Source organism: Manis pentadactyla, chromosome 7 (assembly GCF_030020395.1).
Source record: "Manis pentadactyla isolate mManPen7 chromosome 7, mManPen7.hap1, whole genome shotgun sequence".
Taxonomy (NCBI): domain Eukaryota; kingdom Metazoa; phylum Chordata; class Mammalia; order Pholidota; family Manidae; genus Manis; species Manis pentadactyla.
In genome coordinates, this window is record NC_080025.1 from 25,441,687 (window position 1) to 25,463,578 (window position 21,892).

The 21,892-nt window shown below is 42.9% G+C and overlaps 1 protein-coding gene and 1 long non-coding RNA gene across 7 annotated transcripts in view; both read right to left on the reverse strand.

Annotated features, from left to right (window-relative positions):
* The window catches only part of TACC1 (transforming acidic coiled-coil containing protein 1), a 98,917-nt gene that overhangs the window by 61,758 nt on the left and 15,267 nt on the right, over positions 1–21,892 (reverse strand). For 2 of the 6 annotated variants that reach the window (XM_036932158.2, XM_036932154.2), the window contains exon 1: positions 19,676–19,858. The exons of 1 other annotated variant lie outside the window; for it this stretch is intronic. In XM_036932158.2, the coding sequence (XP_036788053.2) occupies positions 19,676–19,752 (77 nt within the window). In that variant the 5' untranslated portion in view covers positions 19,753–19,858. Of the gene's footprint in view, positions 1–19,675; positions 19,929–21,892 lie in introns of those variants that run through there. 3 more of the 6 variants (XM_057505187.1, XM_036932156.2, XM_036932160.2) reach the window with 3 other exon arrangements.
* LOC118935656 (uncharacterized) lies at positions 7,435–8,767 on the reverse strand. The gene is made up of 2 exons (XR_005033942.2): positions 8,605–8,767; positions 7,435–8,301 (listed from the first exon to the last, which is right to left on the reverse strand). It is a non-coding gene; the product is annotated as an uncharacterized LOC118935656 (long non-coding RNA).

The window sequence follows — 21,892 nt, forward strand, 5'->3', positions numbered from 1 at the left end:
ACACTTTTATATGCCCTTTATACCATTGTGTAGAACTCATTGGAGGTCACCACACAGGAACTGCCTTTTTTTTTTTTGGTATCATTAATCTACACTTACATGACGAATATTATGTTTACTAGGCTCTCCCCTATACCAGGACCCCCCTATAAACCCCTTTACAGTCACTGTCCATCAGCATAGCAAAATGTTGAAGAATCACTACTTGCCTTCTCTGTGTTGTACAGCTCTCCCTTTTCTCCTACCCCCCCATGCATGCTAATCTTAATACCCCCCTACTTCTACACCCCCTTATCCCTCCCTACCCACCCATCCTCCCCAGTCCCTTTCCCTTTGGTACCTGTTAGTCCATTCTTGAGTTCTGTGATTCTGCTGCTGTTTTGTTCCTTCAGTTTTTCCTTTGTTCTTATATTCCACAGATAAGTGAAATCATTTGGTATTTCTCTTTCTCCGCTTGGCTTGTTTCACTGAGCATAATACCCTCCAGCTCCATCCAGGTTGCTGCAAATGGTAGGATTTGCCCTTTTCTTATGGCTGAGTAGTATTCCATTGTGTATATGTACCACCTCTTCTTTATCCATTCATCTATCAATAGACATTTAGGTTGCTTCCAATTCTTGGCTATTGTAAATAGTGCTGCGATAAACATAGGGGTGCACTGATCTTTCTCATACTTGATTGCTGCATTCTTAGGGTAAATTCCTAGGAGTGCAATTCCTGGGTCAAATGGTAAGTCTGTTTTGAGCATTTTGATGTACCTCCATACTGCTTTCCACAATGGTTGAACTAACTTACATTCCCACCAGCAGTGTAGGAGGGTTCCCCTTTCTCCACAGCCTCGCCAGCATTTGTTGTTCTCTGTCTTTTGGATGGCAGCCATCCTTACTGGTGTGAGGTGATACCTCATTGTAGTTTTAATTTGCATTTCTCTGATAATTAGCGATGTGGAGCATCTTTTCATGTGTCTGTTGGCCATTTGTATTTCTTTTTTGGAGAACTGTCTGTTCAGTTCCTCTGCCCATTTTTTAATTGGGTTATTTGTTTTTTGTTTGTTGAGGCGTGTGAGCTCTTTATATATTCTGGACGTTAAGCCTTTATCGGATCTGTCATTTTCAAATATATTCTCCCATACTGTAGGGTTCTTTTGTTCTATTGATGGTGTCTTTTGCTGTACAGAAGCTTTTCAGCTTAATATAGTCCCACTTGTTCATTTTTGCTGTTGTTTTCCTTGCCCGGGGAGATATGTTCAAGAAGAGGTCACTCATGTTTATGTCTAAGAGGTTTTTGCCTATGTTTTCTTCCAAGAGTTTAATGGTTTCATGGCTTACATTCAGGTCTTTGATCCATTTTGAGTTTACTTTTGTATATGGGGTTAGACAATGGTCCAGTTTCATTCTCCTACATGTAGCTGTCCAGTTTTGCCAGCACCATCTGTTGAAGAGACTGTCATTTCGCCATTGTATGTCCATGGCTCCTTTATCAAATATTAATTGACCATATATGTCTGGGTTAATGTCTGGATTCTCTAGTCTGTTCCATTGGTCTGTGGCTCTGTTCTTGTGCCAGTACCAAATTGTCTTGATTACTATGGCTTTATAGTAGAGCTTGAAGTTGGGGAGTGAGATCGCCCCTACTTTATTCTTCTTTCTCAGGATTGCTTTGGCTATTTGGGGTTTTTGGTGTTTCCATATGAATTTTTGAATTATTTGTTCCAGTTCATTGAAGAATGTTGCTGGTAGTTTCATAGGGATTGCATCAAATCTGTATATTGCTTTGGGCAGGATGGCCATTTTGACAATATTAATTCTTCCTGGCCACGAGCATGGGATGAGTTTCCATCTGTTAGTGTCCCCTTTAATTTCTCTTAAGAGTGACTTGTAGTTTTCAGAGTATAAGTCTTTCACTCCTTTGGTTAGGTTTACTCCTAGGTATTTTACTTTTTTTGATGCAACTGTGAATGGAGTTGTTTTCCTGATTTCTCTTTCTGTTGGTTTATTGTTAGTGTATAGGAAAGCCACAGATTTCTGTGTGTTGATTTTGTATCCTGCAACTTTGCTGTATTCTGATATCAGTTCTAGTAGTTTTGGGGTGGAGTCTTTAGGGTTTTTTATGTACAGTATCATGTCATCTGCAAATAGTGACAGTTTAACTTCTTCTTTGCCAATCTGGATTCCTTGTATTTTTTTGTTTTGTCTGATTGCCGTGGCTAGGACCTCCAGTACTATGTTAAATAACAGTGGAGAGAGTGGGCATCCCTGTCTAGTTCCCGATCTCAGAGGAAATGCTTTCAGCTTCTCGCTGTTCAATATAATGTTGGCTGTGGGTTTATCATAGATGGCCTTTATTATGTTGAGGTACTTGCCCTCTATTCCCATTTTGCTGAGAGTTTTTATCAGGAATGGATGTTGAACTTTGTCAAATGCTTTTTCAGCATCTATGGAGATGATCATGTGGTTTTTGTCTTTCTTTTTGTTGATGTGGTGGATGATGTTGATGGACTTTCGAATGTTGTACCATCCTTGCATCCCTGGGATGAATCCCACTTGGTTATGGTGTATGATCCTTTTGATGTATTTTTGAATTCGGTTTGCTAATATTTTGTTGAGTATTTTTGCATCTATGTTCATCAGGGATATTGGTCTGTAGTTTTCTTTTTTGGTGCTGTCTTTGCCTGGTTTTGGTATTAGGGTGATGTTAGGTTCATAGAATGAGTTTGGGAGTATCCCCTCCTCCTCTATTTTTTGGAAAACTTTAAGGAGAATGGGTATGTCTTCCCTGTATGTCTGATAAAATTCCGAGGTAAATCCATCTGGCCCAGGGGTTTTGTTCATTGGTAGTTTTTTTATTACCAATTCCATTTTCTTGCTGGTAATTGGTCTGTTTAGATTTTCTGTTTCTTTCTGGGTCAGTCTTGGAAGGTTGTATTTTTCTAGGAAGTTGCCCATTTCTCCTAGGTTTCCCAGCTTGTTAGCATATAGGTTTTCATAGTATTCTCTAATAATTCTTTGTATTTCTGTGGGGTCCATCGTGATTTTTCCTTTCTCATTTCTGATACTGTTGATTTGTGTTGACTCTCTTTTCCTCTTAATAAGTCTGGCTAGAGGCTTATCTATTTTGTTAATTTTCTCGAAGAACCAGGTCTTGGTTTCATTGATTTTTGTATTGTTTTATTCTTCTCAATTTTATTTATTTCTTCTCTGATCTTTATTATGTCCCTCCTTCTGCTGACCTTAGGCCTCATCTGTTCTTCTTTTTCCAATTTTGATAATTGTGACATTAGACCATTCATTTGGGATTGTTCTTCCTTTTTTAAATATGCTTGGATTGCTATATACTTTCCTCTTAAGACTGCTTTTGTTGTGTCCCACAGAAGTTGGGGCTTAGTGTTGTTGTTGTCATTTGTTTCCATATATTGCTGGATCTCCATTTTGATTTGGTCATTGATCCATTGATTATTTAGGAGCGTGTTGTTAAGCCTCCATGTGTTTGTGAGCCTCTTTGCTTTCTTTGTACAGTTTATTTCTAGTTTTATGCCTTTGTGGTCTGAAAAGTTGATTGGTAGGATTTCAATCTTTTGGAATTTACTGAGGCTCTTTTTGTGGCCTAGTAAGTGGTCTATTCTGGAGAATGTTCCATGTGCACTTGAGAAGAATGTGTATCCTGTTGCTTTTGGATGTAGAGTTCTATAGATGTCTATTAGGTCCATCTGCTCTACTGTGTTGTTCAGTGCTTCCGTGTCCTTACTTATTTTCTGCCCAGTGGATCTATCCTTTGGGGTGAGTGGTGTGTTGAAGTCTCCTAGAATGAATGCATTGCAGTCTATTTCCCCCTTTAGTTCTGTTAGTATTTGTTTCACATATGCTGGTGCTCCTGTGTTGGGTGCATATATATTTAGAATGGTTATATCCTCTTGTTGGACTGAGCCCTTTATCATTATGTAGTGTCCTTCTTTATCTCTTGTTACTTTCTTTGTTTTGAAGTCTATTTTGTCTGATACTAGTACTGCAACCCCTGCTTTCTTCTCACTGTTATTTGCCTGAAATATGTTTTTCCATCCCTTGACTTTTAGTCTGTACATGTCTTTGGGTTTGAGGTGAGTTTCTTGTAAGCAGCATATAGATGGGCCTTGCTTTTTTATCCATTCTATTACTCTGTGTCTTTTGATTGGTGCATTCAGTCCATTAACATTTAGGGTGACTATTGAAAGCTATGTACTTATTGCCATTGCAGGCTTTAAGTTCGTGGTTACCAAAGGTTCAAGGTTAGCCTCTTTAGTATCTTACTGCCTAACTTAGCTCGCTTATTGAGCTGTTATATACACTGTCTGGAGATTCTTTTCTTCTCTCCCTTCTTGTTCCTCCTCCTCGATTCTTCATATGTTGGGTGTTTTGTTCTGTGCTCTTTCTAGGAGTGCTCCCTTCTAGAGCAGTCCCTGTAAGATGTCCTGTAGAGGTGGTTTGTGGGAAGCAAATTCCCTCAGCTTTTGTTTGTCTGGGAATTGTTTAATCCCACCATCATATTTGAATGATAGTCGTGCTGGATACAGTATCCTTGGTTCAAGGCCCTTCTGTTTCATGGCATTAAATATATCATGCCATTCTCTTTTGGCCTGTAGGGTTTCTGTCAAGAAGTCTGATGTTTGCCTGATGGGTTTTCCTTTATAGGTGACCTTTTTCTCTCTAGCTGCCTTTAGAACTCTTTCTTTGTCGTTGATCTTTGCCATTTTAATTATTATGTGTCTTGGTGTTGTCCTCCTTGGATCCTTTCTGTTGGGAGTTCTGTGTATTTCCATGGTCTGTTTGATTATTTCCTCCCCCAGTTTGGGGAAGTTTTCAGCAATTATTTCTTCCAAGATACTTCCCATCCCTTTTCCTCTCTCTTCTTCTTCTGGAACCCCTATAATACGGATATTGTTCCTTTTGGATTGGTCACACAGTTCTCTTAATATTGTTTCATTCCTGGAGATCCTTTTGTCTCTCTCTATGTCAGCTTCTATGCGTTCCTGTTCTCTGGTTTCTATTCCATCAATGGCCTCTTGCATTCTATCCATTCTGCTTATAAACCCTTCCAGAGTTTGTTTCATTTCTGCGATCTCCTTTCTGGCATCTGTGATCTCTTTCCGGACTTCATCCCATTTCTCTTGCGTATTTCTCTGCATCTCTGTCAGCATGTTTATGATTCTTATTTTGAATTCTTTGTCAGGAAGACTGGTTAGGTCTGTCTCCTTCTCTGGTGTTGTCTCTGTGATCTTTGTCTGCCTGTAGTTTTGCCTTTTCATGGTGATAGGAATAGTTTGCAGAGCTGGGACGAGTGACAGCTGGAAGAACTTCCCTTCTTGTTGGTTTGTGGCCCTCCTCTCCTGGGAGAACAGCGACCTCTAGTGGCTTGTACTGGGCAGCTGCGCGCAGACAGGGCTTCTGCTTCTTGCCCGGCTGCTATGGAGTTAATCTCCGCTGTTGCTGTGGGCGTGGCCTGGCTCGGGCAGCTGCTCCAAAGTGGTGGAGTCGCGTTGGAGCAGGAGCTGCTGGGAGGCTATTTATCTCCGTAAGGGACCTCCCTGCTCCCTGCAGCCCTGGGGTTTAGGGTGCCCAGAGATCCCCAGATTCCCTACCTCTGGATTAAGTGTCCCGCCCTGCCCCTTTAAGACTTCCAAAAAGCACCCGCCAAAACAAAAAAACGACCACAAAAAAAAAAAAAATTTTTTTTAATTAAAAAATAAATAAATAAATAAAAATGGCCACTCGTTTTTCTTCATTCTCCAGCGCCAGCCTCAGGCCTCTGCTCACCGGTCTTTCTGCCCTGTTTCCCTAGTATTGGGGTCCCTGTCCCTTTAAGACTTCCAAAAAGCGCTCGCCAAAACAAAACAGGAAAAAAAAAAATGGCCGCTTGCTTTTCTTATGTCCTCCGGCGTATGCCCTCTTGTACCCGCTCACCGTTTTTGCTGCCCTGTTTCCCTATTTCCCTAGTATCCAGGGCCCCGCGCACACACTGTGTCTGCGCTCTGGCCCGGATGGCTGGGGCTGGGTGTTCGGCAGTCCTGGGCTCCGTCTCCCTCCTGCTCTGCCTACTCTTCTCCCGCCGGGAGCTGGGGGGAGGGGCGCTCAGGTCCCGCCGGGCCGGGGCTTGTATCTTACCCCCTTTACGAGGCACTGGGTTTTTGCAGGTGTGGATGTGGTCTGGATGGTGTCCTGTGTCCTGTGGTCTTTGTTCTAGGAAGAGTTGTCTTTGTTATATTTTCATAGATATATGTGGTTTTGGGAGGAGATTTCCGCTGCTCTACTCATGCTGCCATCTTGACTCCCTCCCAATTCCTGTTTTTATATGACAGTGTATGAGGCAGCCTTTTCCCTAAACCATAATCAACCCTGAGTTCAGTTAATCTGGTAAAACTTTGGCACATCCGTAGAGACGACGTGACACTGCTGGTTTCACTGGAACTTGATTGTTAATGCGCCTGAATCTTGTAATGTATGTACTGAGCCACTGGCTGACTTCTTTCCTTCTCATCCAACCTTCCTTCCTTCCATTCTTTCCTTCTTTCTTTCTTTTTTGGTAAATGGAGTGTTTAAGTCCTTTGCCTAAAACGGGTGATACTGAATGTGTGGCGGCTGGACCAGCAGTGTCAGCATCTCCTGGAATTTGAAATGCAGATTCTTGAGCCCCACCCCAGACCTAGTGAATCAGAAACTCTGGGGGTCCAGCCCCCAATGGGACCCCAGGGGGTGCCTTAAATCACTGTTCTCTCATCTCACTGTAGACCTTCTCTGGACACAGGAAAGCATCTGTATCCTCCAAACGAGATGCAAAATGTTCAACAGTTCCCCGCACAATGGTATTTATGGACTGAATACCACTTATTACTTCTTTTTGTCCAAAATATTCTGAATTTTCTTCAACAAAACTCTTAAGTCCAGGGCATTTTCAGCACCTGACTCACAACAGCTGAACGATGGCTGGAAGAGGGGTTCCCTATTCTTCACCTAACACCGTTCTTTTTTGAGCAACAGTTCACATTGTCTGTACAAGGCCACCCCTCCCACCCTCAGGGGTTGGGGGCGGTGGGTGGTTCTGGCTCCTGAGACCCGGGGAGGGGAAGTGACTTGAGCCTAAGTAAGCCATGCACCCCACCCACAACACTCAGTTCAGCAGAGGGTACATGACCCAAGTCCATCCCATTTTGTCCTGACAATCTCTCTAAACCTTTGACCACTACCCCTCCCATTTCCTGCATCAAATTCCAAAGGCAGGAAGCCCTGCTAAGAGCTGCTACCTGTAGAGGTGGCCTCTGTCGTGGTAACCACAGTGCATCCAGCAGGTACCCCTCCCAGGAGCCAGGCTGAGACTGTTAGTGGCATCAGCCAACAGTACATGCAGAAATGTGACTCAGCACTGGGATTAGCCCATGTGGTGGGCATTTTCATTAGTCACTGCCTCTTGGTGCAATAAACCCTTTATTGAAGACCTTCTGTAAGCCTGGAGGAATGACAGCTGGTAGACACATTTCCCAGGATGTGGGGCCAGTAATGGATACAGGGAGACTGGTGGCAACGTTCTTAAGCCTCTTTCCGGGGCTCCTGATACATTTGCTTGGTAAAAAGCAGCCTCAGATGTTCCCAGAATTCGTTCTCCCCCGACCACCATGACAGACCAAGTTTAGAGACATCCCCTAACTCTAGGAGACAGTAACGCGCCCTGGCGCTGGGGTCTTTCTTTCCTCCCTTTCAGTATTGATATTTTTCTTCTCAAATAAGATACTCAGAATCTTTTTCTCTTCAGCACACACCCTTTAATTAAATTCAATCAAAAACGTCTGCTGAGTTTGGCAAGGCTCCCTGGGGCTGCTTATTCTCTCCGACCCGGAGGCCACCGCACAGGGCAGGGCCCCGAGGTGCCCCCACAAACGCCAGCCGCCACGGGGCCCGGCGGAGCGCGCGAGCACGGCCAAACAAGGGAACGGCGTCCAGCTTCCACGCAGGGCTTTCAAACGCGTGAAGGGCAGGATGGGGTGGAGAGAAGGGAGGGGGAGGGAGGGCTCGGCAGCGAGCTGGTGCCTGCAGGGGAAACGGAGCCCACATCTGCCCCCTCAAGATTACTGGGAGGGCAGGAGTGCTGCTCCTGGGGGGCACTGCCCTGCTGATGAATGGTGTGGCCCCAAACGACCTCTCCGCTGTGGAAAGAGGCGAGAAATCCGGGATTTGACACTATCAGATGCAGTAGGCATGCTCCGCAGGAGACACAGGCGACAGCACCGAGTACAGCCCTTCTGCTCAGCGGGGAACACGCGTCTGTGAGGTGACACTGCTGAGTGAGCAAGGATTTGTGGCAGTCAGGGCCGGCAGCACAGGCGCGCACACGCACACACATGCACACACGGGGTCATATACATGCACACAGGGTCACACACACATGCCCACATACATCCCCACACACATGCAGACACACATTCACCCCATACACATACACACACACTCCTCAAACATTTCAGTCCCAACACAAGACCCTCCTTAGCACCTCCGACGTTTCAAGCAGGGATCTGGAATCAAACAAGATAGACAATTATCAGGGGACTGAAAACGATGTTTACTTGAAAGAAAAAGGCCACACCTGGGAAAGGACTGCAGACTGAGAACCCCAAGGAGAAACTAAAAGGAGTAGGTTAGGGCGACCGGAACTGAGAGAGAGACGGGGGAGCCACTGGAACGGTACGAGCTCTAGGTCTCTGGAGAATATTCCTCTCTCTTCAGGGCAGTGCCGGCATCCTGCTGTGAACGCAACCGTGCTGTGCAGACCGCCGGCCAGCCACCAGAGGGCACCAGAAACTCTGTCACACATTCAATCAACACATTTTTTTGAAGACAATGTCTTCAAGATTTGTATGTCGGTTAACTACAAAGTCACCACGAGCCCGCCTCCCGCATCCAACACAGGGCGTTTACACGCCATTCAACCAGTGAACACCATTGAGCAGCATGAAGAAGGGGGAAGCCTTCCAGCTTCTCAGAAGCCACAGAAAATATGCTCTGAACCATGCAATTCGGAGGTGTGAGGAGAAACAACACACTCAGGAGAGGTAGGATCCTAAGCCAGCAGGAGATGAAGGTATCAAAAAATGCAATACCATCCTCCTTCGGTCCGTATTCTCTTTTCTCCTACCATGTACCATAAATTCGTATCAGATGACTTTCTCATTTCATCCCACCCAGTAAAGCAGACAGCAGAACAAAATAGTCTCTCTCGACTCCGGTCAATCTGTGCCAAGCACTAAACAGGTGGTGGCTGGCGCCCCCTGGTGGGAGGACGAGAAAACAGCGCCTCCTAGCCGGCAAGAAGCAGAAAGGAGGTAGAAGGTCAGAGATCCTCCCTCTGGCCCTCTTCCTCTCTGCTACTGTCAGCTACTCCTGAAATTTGGGCACATCTCTTAGTTATAATCCTATCCTCAAGGGAACCTGTCAACCTGCACTTCGGGTATCCACTGGAAAAGTGGCCCATGTTATTCAGAACTTGACTTGTGTTCTCAAATGTCATCACTGTGGGCTACTGGTCATTTATTAGGAACGACAGCTTCACACATGGTGAAACCAGTGGGCATACAGATTTGAAAAGGCAAGCAAAGGAAATGGGGAAGGGGCAGAGACAGCAGGGCACCATTAGACACTGTGTTGTGTACTTGAAGCCAATATAATATTGTATATTAACTATACTCCAATTTTTAAAAAAGACTATTAGACTCAGAGAAATACTTAGAAGGTGATGTCTGGCAGGTAAAATGTCAGTCATCTTCCCACCATTCTATCTTGCCCAAGCCTTGCTAGTTGTGTTTTCTCAAACCTCTAAGAACAATTCTGATGTAGCCATAGAAACATAACATTGTGCAGTTGTTAGGAAAGCAGGATACGCAGACAAAAATAAGTCAGCAAAGAAACCCAGAAGAGGCATTCTATCTGCTCTGTGTAAATGCAATATAACATATGGGTATTTATCTACAGAATGGGCTGGACACTGCTGCTCAAACATTGTACTTACCTGGAACTATGTTATCACTAGGGTAAGAGTCATAAAAATTTATTTTCTAGCAGCTAAACAGAAACCTCTGCTAGCTAATGAAGTACTGATATGGAAGACCCACTCTGGAAATTGCTGGTAATTTCACTTCTTCTGCTTCAGCTAGGTTCACCAGCCCTGAATCCCAGCTCTGTCATTAACTAGCTCTGTGGACTCAGTTTCTCCACTTTGCCAGACCTCTGTTTATTCATCTGTAACACGGAGAGAATGTTATCTACTTCCTAGGGCCTACGAAAGGATTAAAAGAGATAGTGTGTAGGCCTCAGAATCTCTGACACTCCTTTTATATATTGGGCATACATGTAAAAAGTCTATAAAGCATTTCTAATGTTACCAAGGGATCTGTGATCCAAAGGAGTTTTAAGAGCTATTGCTGTAAAGCAAAGCATTTTTGCAAGATTTCTGGGAGGTCTCATCCTTACCAGTGACATAGCAGGCTGTCAGGCTTTTATGGGGACACGCGGTATGAGACAGATGTATGAGTTATATTAGAAATAGAACTATCCTGCTTTCAGAAAATAGATACGACTCTAAAATTCTATGTAATACCCCTAAACTTAAGCAAGCTAAATATAATTTCTTTTACTTACAATTGTTATTAATAACATTTGCAGTAGACATACCATAAGATGGGTCCAGGCAAAACTGTACTATGTACAGGCAAAAAAAAATTACATCCTTCTCAAACTATTCAAATTCAGTTAGACAATATCCATCATATCATTGATAAGTTTTCACAAATGCCTAGGGTACCTAACTGGTTTTCTTGGTTTCACTGGATATGGCTGGTAATTGTAGGTCTGCTTTTGTTATGTAGCTGTATTCCTATTATGTTAATGTATGTGCACAATTTAATTAGTAGTTTAAAACCTATGCATGCTTATGTTACTGTACAAGAAGATATGTCACAGAAATAATCAATCTTCCCATGTTTTCTTCTGTCTGCTACTTCTATAGCTTTTCTTCTTCCTTCCTAATTAAAACCCTTTAGTAGAATTAGTGCCTCATATCGAAAATTACCGAGTATCATAATTCTTCCAAGTGGTAAAGATACCTCAAGACAAATGCTGGGCATAGAAGCCACAGGGCATAAATATGCAAAGAAGTAAAAAGCTAACCTTTTCAAACAATATTGCTTCTCTCTCACTTACCAACTTAACATTTCCCTGTATGGCCCCGGAAGATGACTGGTTAGCCAGAGACGGGTAAGATTCCTCAAGGGAGGAACAACCTAAGACAGGCACAGTCGCAGGGGGGCCATCAGGAGAGAAATTGGGGACCACCAGAGGGGAGGCTTAGAACCTCACCCCCCCTGTTTTGAGAGAAATCTTCTGCATCCGTGGATGTTTTGTTGCCCTTGTCTAGCTTGGATTAATACTTAGTCTATAGGCACACACCTGATCATCTACATTTGCCCTCTTAACAGCACTAAACTATGTTTTCTACCTTTATCTTGCATCTACCTACCACTTCAGCATTTTATTTAAAAATAATAATAATAATAATAAGGGAGAAATGTGGGATTCACATATAAATCAAGTATAAAAATCAAATGAGTATTCATATTTGAACTGACTGTTTAGAGTTCATGATGTGTGATCAAAACCAAAAGTTTCTGTGATGACTGCCCTTGCACTGTTCACCAAGTAAGAACTTATTCACTATGTAAGACCTTGTTCACCATGTAAAAACTTGTTTGTTATGCTTCAGAAGATTGGAGACTGTTGAGATATAGGCTTGAGGTTGATTAATGACTGTGCATTGAGTCCCCTATACAGAATTTTATTGTTGTTAACAACCATTTGATCAATAAATATGAGAGATGCCCTCTCAAAAAAAAAAAAAGAAATGACTACATCTCATGTTTAAGTCATTGTTATATTAGCTAAACCTAATATTAATTAGTACATTAATTCTTAATTGATACTTTTAATAGTAATTGGAACATTTAATTCTTAAGAATTAGCATCAATTTAGGGAGATCATAGATGCAAATGACTGGCCTCATATCAGCTCCCATTCCTCTCTGAAAATTATATCTGAATATCAAGTCAGATTAAACTACATATATTTTAACTATGCTTTAAATGATTGAATTTTAAAGCACATTCCTCCTCATTTTAGGCAAGCTGAATATATATTCAGCCCTATTTACAAGTACATATTAAGGAAGAAGCATTTAAAAACTTTGTGTGTAATGATACAAAGAAATAGCAATCACTTTTTAAAGATGTGGGAGCCTAGATTTTAAATCAAAACAAGCCATTTCGAGTTATGATGGACAAGCCTCAGAAGGATTAGGATTTGGGTTCTAATTTGCAAACAGGGCTGTGTTTGGATTAGGATTTGACTCCAATTTCCCATTATGGATTTAGGTAAAGCTTTTATTAATCACTTATCCTAAAGAGTGGCTTGAGTCTATGTGAAATGGAACAATAGATATATTTTTATTTAATAAACTCAAACAAATAAAAACTCTATGACTGATTCTGGCTGTTACCCTGAGCTTTCTGCCTCTTATACACCAACTGCTTTTTAAGAAAACATGTCATTTTGAAGGAGTCCATGATTCAATTCTTTGATTCATTTAGAGTGATTACATTGCAAATAATATACGTATTGAAATTATTTGGATAACTGTAAAAAAAAAAAGTTAACTGTAAAAAAAAAAATTACATCCAAAGTGTCCTTAACAGTAAGAATTTAGAGAATGAAGAAATGCCAAAGTGAGGGATTCTCTCACTCTCTGAAGTTACCAAATCTGCACATTTAGAAAAGATGGAAGGTAAAGAAAGAGTAGAGCATAGTAGTTTATCATCTATCATCTGTCATAAATAATATTTGTCATATTAGTATGAAAAATAAAGTCTAGACTGTCCAAGAAAAATGTAAGCCCAAGAGAGCAGGCAGAGCATTTGGAAACACCACTGTTTTCATATAGGAAGCTATATTGCTTAAAAATAAACTTTCAAATGAGCTGAAGATTGACCCACGTCAGTGTAAAATCTATGAAAAAAGCTCAATTATGAATGTCCTTTTTTCCCAAACTCCAGACATACCCCTCCATTCACAAGCTCACCTCCACTTGTCTGACTCTTTAGCAAATCACCTGCCCCCAATATTATAAATGAATATTCAGATTTGAAACATCTGAAAATGCTTTCCTCTGCTCATGTAAATTCCTACATAAATAATGAATAATATTCACAGTGCCTGAGCACAATTAGGCAGTCAATTAGTGTTTGCTGAATGAATGACAATGGAGAGAGAAAAATCATCAAGTGTTAAACAGAAGGAAAGAGAGGTTATAATACTGTTTTTCCAAAATGGTATTACAAATCTGCAGGAAGAGAAAGGATTACTTAGTACAGATCTTCCTCACCTTACAATGGGGTTGCATCCAGGTAAACAAATCATAAATTGAAAATAACATAGAAAATGTCTCTAATACACCTAAGCTACCAAACACCACAGCTTAACCTAGCCTACCTTAAACATACTCAAACACTTACATCAGCCTACAGGGGGGGCAAAATTATCCAACACAAAGCTTATTTTATCATAAAGCGTTGAATATCTCATGTAACATATTGAATACTGTACTGAAAGTGAAAACAGAATGGTTGTGTGGGTTCAGGATGGTTTTCTGTGTATCAGTTGTTTACCCTTGTGATTGTGCGGCTAACTGGGAGCTGTGGCTCACTGCCCTGCCCAGCATCTCAAGAGAGGATTATACTGCAGATGGTTAACCCAATAAAAGATCTGAATTCAAAATTCAAAGTATGATTTCTACGGAATGCATATTGCTTTTACATCATCATCATGACATCGAAAAAGTTAACTTCAACCTTTGTAAGTTGGGGAACATCAGTTCCTAATACTAGTACTGAAATAACTGGTTAGCTACTTTGAAAAAAAAAAACCCTTCTCTTGTACTAGTGATTCTAGAAATTTCAATAGGGTAAATGGTTTATGATAAAGAAAAGGAAGTCATAAAACCACTAGAAGAAAAAAGTTGAAAGATTCATACTTCCTGATTTCAAAACTTACTATAGAGCTACAGTAATCAAAACAGTTTAGTACTGGCATAAGGCTACAAATACAGCTCAGTGGAAGAGAACAGAGAGCCTAGAAATAAAAACTCACATAGACAGTCAATTTTCTATAAGATTGCTAAAACCATTCTATGGGGGAAAGATAATCTTTTCAACAAATGGTGCCAGGAAAACTGGATCCACATACAAAAGAATGAAGGAACTCTTACTTCATACAATATGCAAAACTTATTTACAATGGGTAAAAGACCTAAACTTAAGAGCTAAAATTATAAGACTCTTAGAATCATACATAGGGGGAAATCTTCACAACATTGGATTTGGCAGTGATTTCTTGAATATAACACTAAAAGCATAGGAAACAAAAGAAAAGATAAATTGGACTTCATCAAAATTAAAAAATTTTGTGCATCAAAAGTTGCTATCAATACAGTAAAATGGCAACCCACAGAATGGGAGAAAATATTTGCAAATTACATATCTGACAAGGGATTAATATCCAGAATATACAAAGAATGTCCATAACTCAATAACAACCTAATTCAAAAATGAACAAAGGACTTGAATAGTCATTCCTCCAAAGAAGATATACCAACGGTCAATAAACACCTGAAAAGATGATCAGCATCACTGATCATTAGGGAAATGCAAACTAAAACAAAATACAACATCATTTCACACTCATTAGGATAGCTATTTAAAAAGACAAACAAACAAAACCCAAAAACCCCAAGAACAACAAGTGACAGTAAGGATGTGGAGCAATTGGAACTCTCATGCTTTGCTGGTGGGAAAGTAAAATGGTGAAATTCTGTGGAAAGTGGTTTGGTGGCTCTTCAGGTAGTTAAACATAGTGTTACCATATGACCCAGCAATTCCACTCCTAGGCATATACCCCAAAGAACTAAGCAGGAATCCAAACAGATACTTGCAGGTCAATGTTCATCGCAGAATTATTCACCGTAGCCAAATGTGGAGACAACCCAGATATCCATCAACAGATGAATGGATAAACAGAATGTAGTATATCCATACAATGGAATATTATTCAGTCATATAGACTGTAATCCTGATACATGCTACAACAGGAATGAACCTTGATGGCATGATGCTAAGTAAGCCAGACACAGAAGGACAAATATTGTATAATTTCACTTACAGGAGGGACCTAGAATAGGCAGATAGAGGCAGAAAGTTAAGTAAAGGTTACCACGGGCTAAGGGAGGGGAGAACGGAGAGTTAGTATTTAATGGGTGAAGAATTTCTGTTTGGGATGATGGAAATGTTCCGGAAATGGATAGTGGTCATGGTTATACAACATGGGAATGTACTTAATGCCACTAAATTGTGCTCTTAAAAGTGATTTTAAGAATGGTGAATGTTATCTTATGTGTATTTTACCACAATAAAATAATGCACACACATAATTTTTGAAAAAGCAGCCCCAAAAAGGGCAGAGTGAGCCTTGGAAGAGAGACCTCCAAGTTCCATGGCCATTCAGGATGTTATCACTTGATTTCCTGACCTCAGGTTAACAATACCCTACAACCCACTCTGGCTACCAACCAACTCAGACGTCAGAAGTTAAGTTATCCACTTTGCTAGCTCAGGTCACCAGTAGCTATGCCCCCTTCTTTTCCCCTCCCTTTTCTCATCTTGACTTTAATACTGAAATATGGACCAGCTGGGAAAAGCTGAAGGGTAGAGGGAGAGGGGGGGGTGCAGTTGGCCACTAAAAGAGAGAAGAAATTGTAGACAAAACCCTCCCTGAGCCCCCTTAGAGTTTCCATTCTTGATAAGAGTATCTACCTTACCTTTCAGTGATTTGCAGAGAGGAACTTTTCTTCCCTTATTAACTCTTTTACCATTTCAACTATCCTCACATCCGGAAGTTGTGATAACTAAACCCAACATATACACACAAACAATTCCCTTGTCATGCAAGTCACAAAACATTTTTCATGGCAGTAAAAATTGTGTGGTGAGGTGGTGAATGATATGAATTTGCAAGTAATGGGTTTCAGAAACATTGCTCCCTAAGTTTGTTTATTTTGAGTCATGTTTTTCTGTGTCTAAGACTTTAAAGCCGGCACCTCCCTCTTCATGTCAGGGACATCTGTCCCAGTGACTTGCCCAACAAGAGAAGCTCACTTACTGTTGCTGACTTTGCAGTTCATTAGAACCCTGTAAAACCCACATCTAAATTACATAATCAGAAAGGGGCACAGCAAAATATCAAGACCTCGGAAACTCCTCCCGACTCTGACACTGTCCTATTCCATTATGACATATTCCAAATGCAAATGAAGATTGGTCTACAAATTTAGTAAGAATTGACAACAGGTGCATATCTTGCATTTCAGGCAGTGGAGCTTCATAAGCACTGGAGGAATTAGTTACACACCACATTCCCCCATGAATAAATGGGCTCTACTGTATGTCATGCTTCAAATCTCTCCCCCAAATATTTACTGCTCTTAGAAAACCCACCCTGGCCATGTGGCCAGAAATAATCAACTAAGGAATCTGTGATTTCAAACATTTCACCAAACTACTACATCCCCGAACACACATCCACAGTCTTAAGGCTGTATCTTCCTGGGAAATGGAAATTAACCAAGGAGAAAATTAACTCAAAAGAGTTATGGCTTTGCTTGTTCTCTAAGACTTGCTGCATTAAGGCCCGAGGCAGCTCTCCCTTCAGGACATGCTGCCTTTCTCAAAAATATACGTCCCATGGAACCTTGTACCGCATGCATCTGGCTTATAGGTACACATACATGTAAACGTACTGACACTCAGACCTTGTGCTAATAATGTACACCATGCCAAAAAGAAGGCATGATTATTGCCATGTTAAAGATGCAGGAATTGTTCAACTGAAGAGTTAAACAAGTATTTTCCAAAGCTTCCTGGCCTAAGCTAGTCAGCGATCTAGCTGGAATTCCCACCCAGCTCAGCCTGACTCCACAGCTTCTGCTCCTAATCACCATATTGGGCAGCGTCCCTGAATAAGTGAAGTGAAATTTCTCCTACCTTTTACCAATGAGCTTTGTTCCCTTGGGTTTGGGGAAGATAGACAGTCACCATTTTCAATAATAACAAGTTTTATCTTAAAATCAGGCATTTCTTTTCATGTACATCCATACTTGTTTATATTTCACAATAGAGCTCTGCTAAGAGTGATTTACCTGGTTAATTTTAATACTTAAATTTAGTATTTAAATTACTCTGAAATATAAGCTGTGACCATTCTGAAACAAAATTTCTCCCTCAACAAATGCCAGTAGTAATGCTCTACTTGTGAGATTTTCATGCATGTGTTTTTTTTTTTTAAAGAAACAATAGATTTTGAAAACGCAATGGCCTGTGTAGAAGTTCCTTGAGGTCATGTTATCCAGGACAGCCATTATGTCCGGCAGGAAATCCGTAGGCGAGTGACATTAACCATGAGCCCATACTTTCTTAGACCCTGGAGAGACTTGTGGCTTGTACATCTGAATAAGGCAGGACTTAGATAAAAAAACATATCTTCTACTTTTCATGTATAGTACAGGTGAAGAACCTCATATTTCTAAAGTGCCCGCCTGGGCAAGTGGTTTGTAGGGCTGACTCATTAAGTACACTTTGATGAGACTGTCTACATGTGCTTCCAAAGGCATTCACTTGAGTGGAGAAGGGCGCCCCCCCCCGCCCCTGCAAGCTTTGCTAAATATGTAAGGTACACACAGAACCTCATTGGAGACAGACAGTCTCTATCAATTGCCAAGCCAACAGATAATTTAACAGTTGAGAACCAAATTCCTCACCCTAACAACAGAACATAACATAGAAAACACGGAGTTCATTTCTTCAGCATGCTATCAGCGAACGATCCCAATATTTACTTTCAAATTAAACAGTAAACCCTGACACATAGTCCCAAGGATTAAACAATCAACTTTTAATCCTTGGCTAAAACAATATATTACTCAGAGATAAACTATAACTTGTTATACATACATGATCTATGTCATCCTGAGAACAGCTGACAAAGAGGACATTGTTTTCATTCCCTATTTACAAACAAGAAAACAGACACAGAGAGGTTAAGGAAAAGATAAAAGATCTCCAGCTGTTAAGGGGCGGACAGCCTAGAATGAAGCTCAGGGCTATCTGCTTCCAAAACTCTTCGCTTCATCTCAAAGTCTTCTAAAAAGTTAAATCCACCCTGGCAACTTCCTCTTATTAGGTATTATGCATTGCTGATTCAGCTTTCCCTCGTCCAGGAAGAGTTAAAGAAAAAATGGGGCGCATTCTGCCAACTGAGACAAAAGTTGATTGCTTCCTAGGAAACACAGGTTTCAACTCTCCTTCGGGAAGCAGCTGCCGCAAGAACTCTGGAGTTAGACAACTTGGGTCCCCCACTTTCTAGCTGTGTGACCTTGGACAAGTCACTTCATCTCTCTGTGCTTCAATTTCCTCATCAGTAAAACGAAGACAACAAGAGAAAACTAACTCAGTGGTCTTGGGGATTAAACGACACACAGAGTATTTAGAACACTGTTTTCCGCCTTTTATGCACTCAATAATTCTCATTTATTCTTATGATTAATGAGCTGCCTGAACTTTCAGATTACTGATCACATGTAAACAGCTGAAGGCACCACTAAAACATTTATCATTTGGATATTTGGGAGATACTCTGCTTTGAAATGATGATCAAAAAGCCCTCCCATGGCCCAGAGGCATCTATGTGATAGCTAAGTGCACCTTCCTCAAACTAAACTGCTTTGGCATTGATTGAATTAAAATACAGTATGGATTCCTTGACATTACCTCACCTCCAAGACACACACACTCTAACAATTTTAATCAAACGCTTGAAGCCTGGGTTCTCAAATAAGTAGTTATCAACGCATCCAAGAAGCATGGCTATCTTTCAGACCCTGCAGCCTAATCTTAATCACGTTCTCTAAAAATGTCCCTTCGCAGCTTGCATTTCAGTACTTGGTGTCCCCAATTGCTGCTGTCCCAGAACAAAAGCCTAATTACTTCTGCTACAATACAGCCCTTTTTCTGAGATCATCATGAAGCCATCGTAGCAAACAAGAGAGGGAGTTCTTGTGAGCAGCGAGCACTGTTTCAAAATTCCTGGATCCTGAAGGCCACCACGAGCTGAGTTATCTTGGAGACTCGAGTCCTTTTCTACCATCCACACCTCCCTGCAAATGTGAACGTTTCAGAGCCCTTAAGGACATGTGTGTTTTCCTACTGGTAAGAGTTCGGACAAACTCGGGGTCCCCTGCTCCCACCCGCCCAGAGAGAAGAGGCGCAGGACAGGAGCCCTGCCTGGGCGCAATTTTGTCGGTGGGGTCGTGGCCGGGCGCCCCCAGGGCACCCCTGAGGGCGGAACTCCGGACGGGATGTTGCACCCGCCGACCTCGGAGTCACTGCGCTCCCGCGGGCGCGCGCGGGCCCCCCACCTTCCCAGCCCTGGGGACAGAGGCTCGTGCGCTGCTACTCCGGGCTGGCACGCAACCCCCGGCCGGCGGCCCAGGGAGGGCTCTGGGACTCACGCGGTCTCTCGGGGTCTTGGGGGCCTCTCCCCGGCCGGCTCCCGGCCACGCGGGGTCTGAGAGTGGGCGCCTCCCATAGTTCGGAGCGCGGCGCCCCGGCTGCGCCCGCCCGTGCTCCGCGGCAGCCGGCTTGACCTGGCCCCGCGCGGGCGGAGGCGCGGACGGAGGAGGCAGGGTGGGGCGGCGGGTGGGCGGGGTGCGGCGGAGCCCTGCCTCGGGGTCCCGGCGCCGGGAGAGCAGGCGAAAGGGCGTTGCTGGGGACGCTGCCAACTTCTCCGCCCATGCTGCGCGGCGGCCAGCCCTCGCCGGGGCCGCGGGGCTGCCAGGGGCGCGGGCAGCGGGCGCCCTCCTCCCAGACGGGGAGCCCCGCCGTGGCGAGGACAGGAGGCCTGGGCGCGTCCCGGGGCCCCGCGGACCGGCAGGCGGCGCCCTCGCGCCCCCGGGAGGGGCGGCGCTCCTGGGAAACGCGCGCGGCTGGAGGGGCAGCGGCGGGACGAGACCCTCGGGCCGCTCTGCAGAGAAGCACCAGTAGGGGGCGCTGTGTGCCAGCCCCGGGGGCGCGGGCTGCCTTGCAGACGGGCACCACCTCCCGCCCGCAGCTTCTCAGGCCTGTGGTGCAGACAACTTAGTTAATCCTGGTGTGTCCCGACTAGCTGGGTGACCTTAGACAAGCTACTCCACCCTCCCCGCGTCTAGTGTGTTCCATCTGTTAAATGAGGGACTATGTCCATTTGTACCTTTTTTTAAAAAGTAGAGTATCATTGATAAATAGTCTTATGAAGGTTTCACATGAACAATATTGTGGTTTCAACATTCACCCATATTATCAAGTACACACCCCCCCACACCCCATTGCAGTCACTGTCCATCAACATAGTGAGATGCTATAGAGTCACTACCTGTCTTCTCTGTGTTGTACTGCCTTCCCCGTGACCTACCTATATTGTGATTGCAAATTATAGTGCCCTTTAATTCCCTTATCCCTCCCTGCACACCTTCCCCAACTCCTCCCCTTTGGTAACCGCTAGTCCCTTCTTGAAGTCTGTGAGCCTGCTGCTATTTTGTTCCCTCAGTTTTGCTTTGTTTTTATACTCCACAAATGAGAGAAGTCATCTGTGTACCTCTTACTCTTACTGTCCCTTCTAGTTCTGACAACCAATGAATTATCTTCCAAACACTCGGGGGGGAAAAAAACGCACCCTATCCCTCCCATGGTACCTGTGATCCACCCAAGTCACCTAAAGGATGCCTTTTCAGAGTACTTCATGCCCTTTCTCACCCACCGCTGTCTCCCACCTCTTCCACCCCAGCTGTCTCTCCTCCACCCCAGTGTTTTGTTGTTCACAGATCAGAATGCCCTTTTCTGCTAACACCTGTTTATCCTTCCAGACCCAGCTCAAGCCTCCCCTCTACAACGCTTTCTGCATCCTGATGTTACATCGTTTTTGATACTACCTGCCTCCTTAACTAGAGAGTAAACCCAGGGCAGGCAGGGGATTCATTTTGTTCTCTCTCCTTCCTCAGCACTGCCTGGCACACAGTGGACACCCATAACTGTCCATACATGCGTTTATCCTACATGCATGTTACCATTTTCCCTCCCAGTGTTCCTATAGCACTTGTTAATTCTGCAAACATAGCCCTTACTGATCATATTTTGTACTTATCTCTTCATTTGTCAGTTTCCACTAGCGTGCAAGTTCTTTAATCCCAAGAACCCTTTCTTATCTCTATCCAAGCTGACTGGCACAGTGCCTGTATCCTCGCTTATATACAATAAATATTTGCTGAGTGAATAAGTGAGCCTGTAGGTAAACACACAGAATGATCTTCAACATTAGTTCATTCTTGATTGGAAGCTAGAGGCAATAAAGGTGGATGTGGGTATATTTTAATGTTTCCAGAAAGATTGGAAATTTTACAATAGAGACGTATTTGCAATGGATCTCTTTTTTATGTCAAATTTTGACTTCCTGTTGATACATTATCTTCACTCTACTATAGCCAGAGGGTTCCAGGGCTCAGGATGGGCCACCTTCTAGACAACACAGCAGAGTGTGCAGAGGGCTGATAGCCACTAATTGATAAAAGTATAGTGAGACTGGGAATCGAGATTTTTGTGGGAAGGATTTCAAACAGCTAAAGAAAAGTTGATCTTGGCATATTATTATTTTTTTTAAAGTTCAGATTCTTCCCACATTCTATCTGGAATACTTG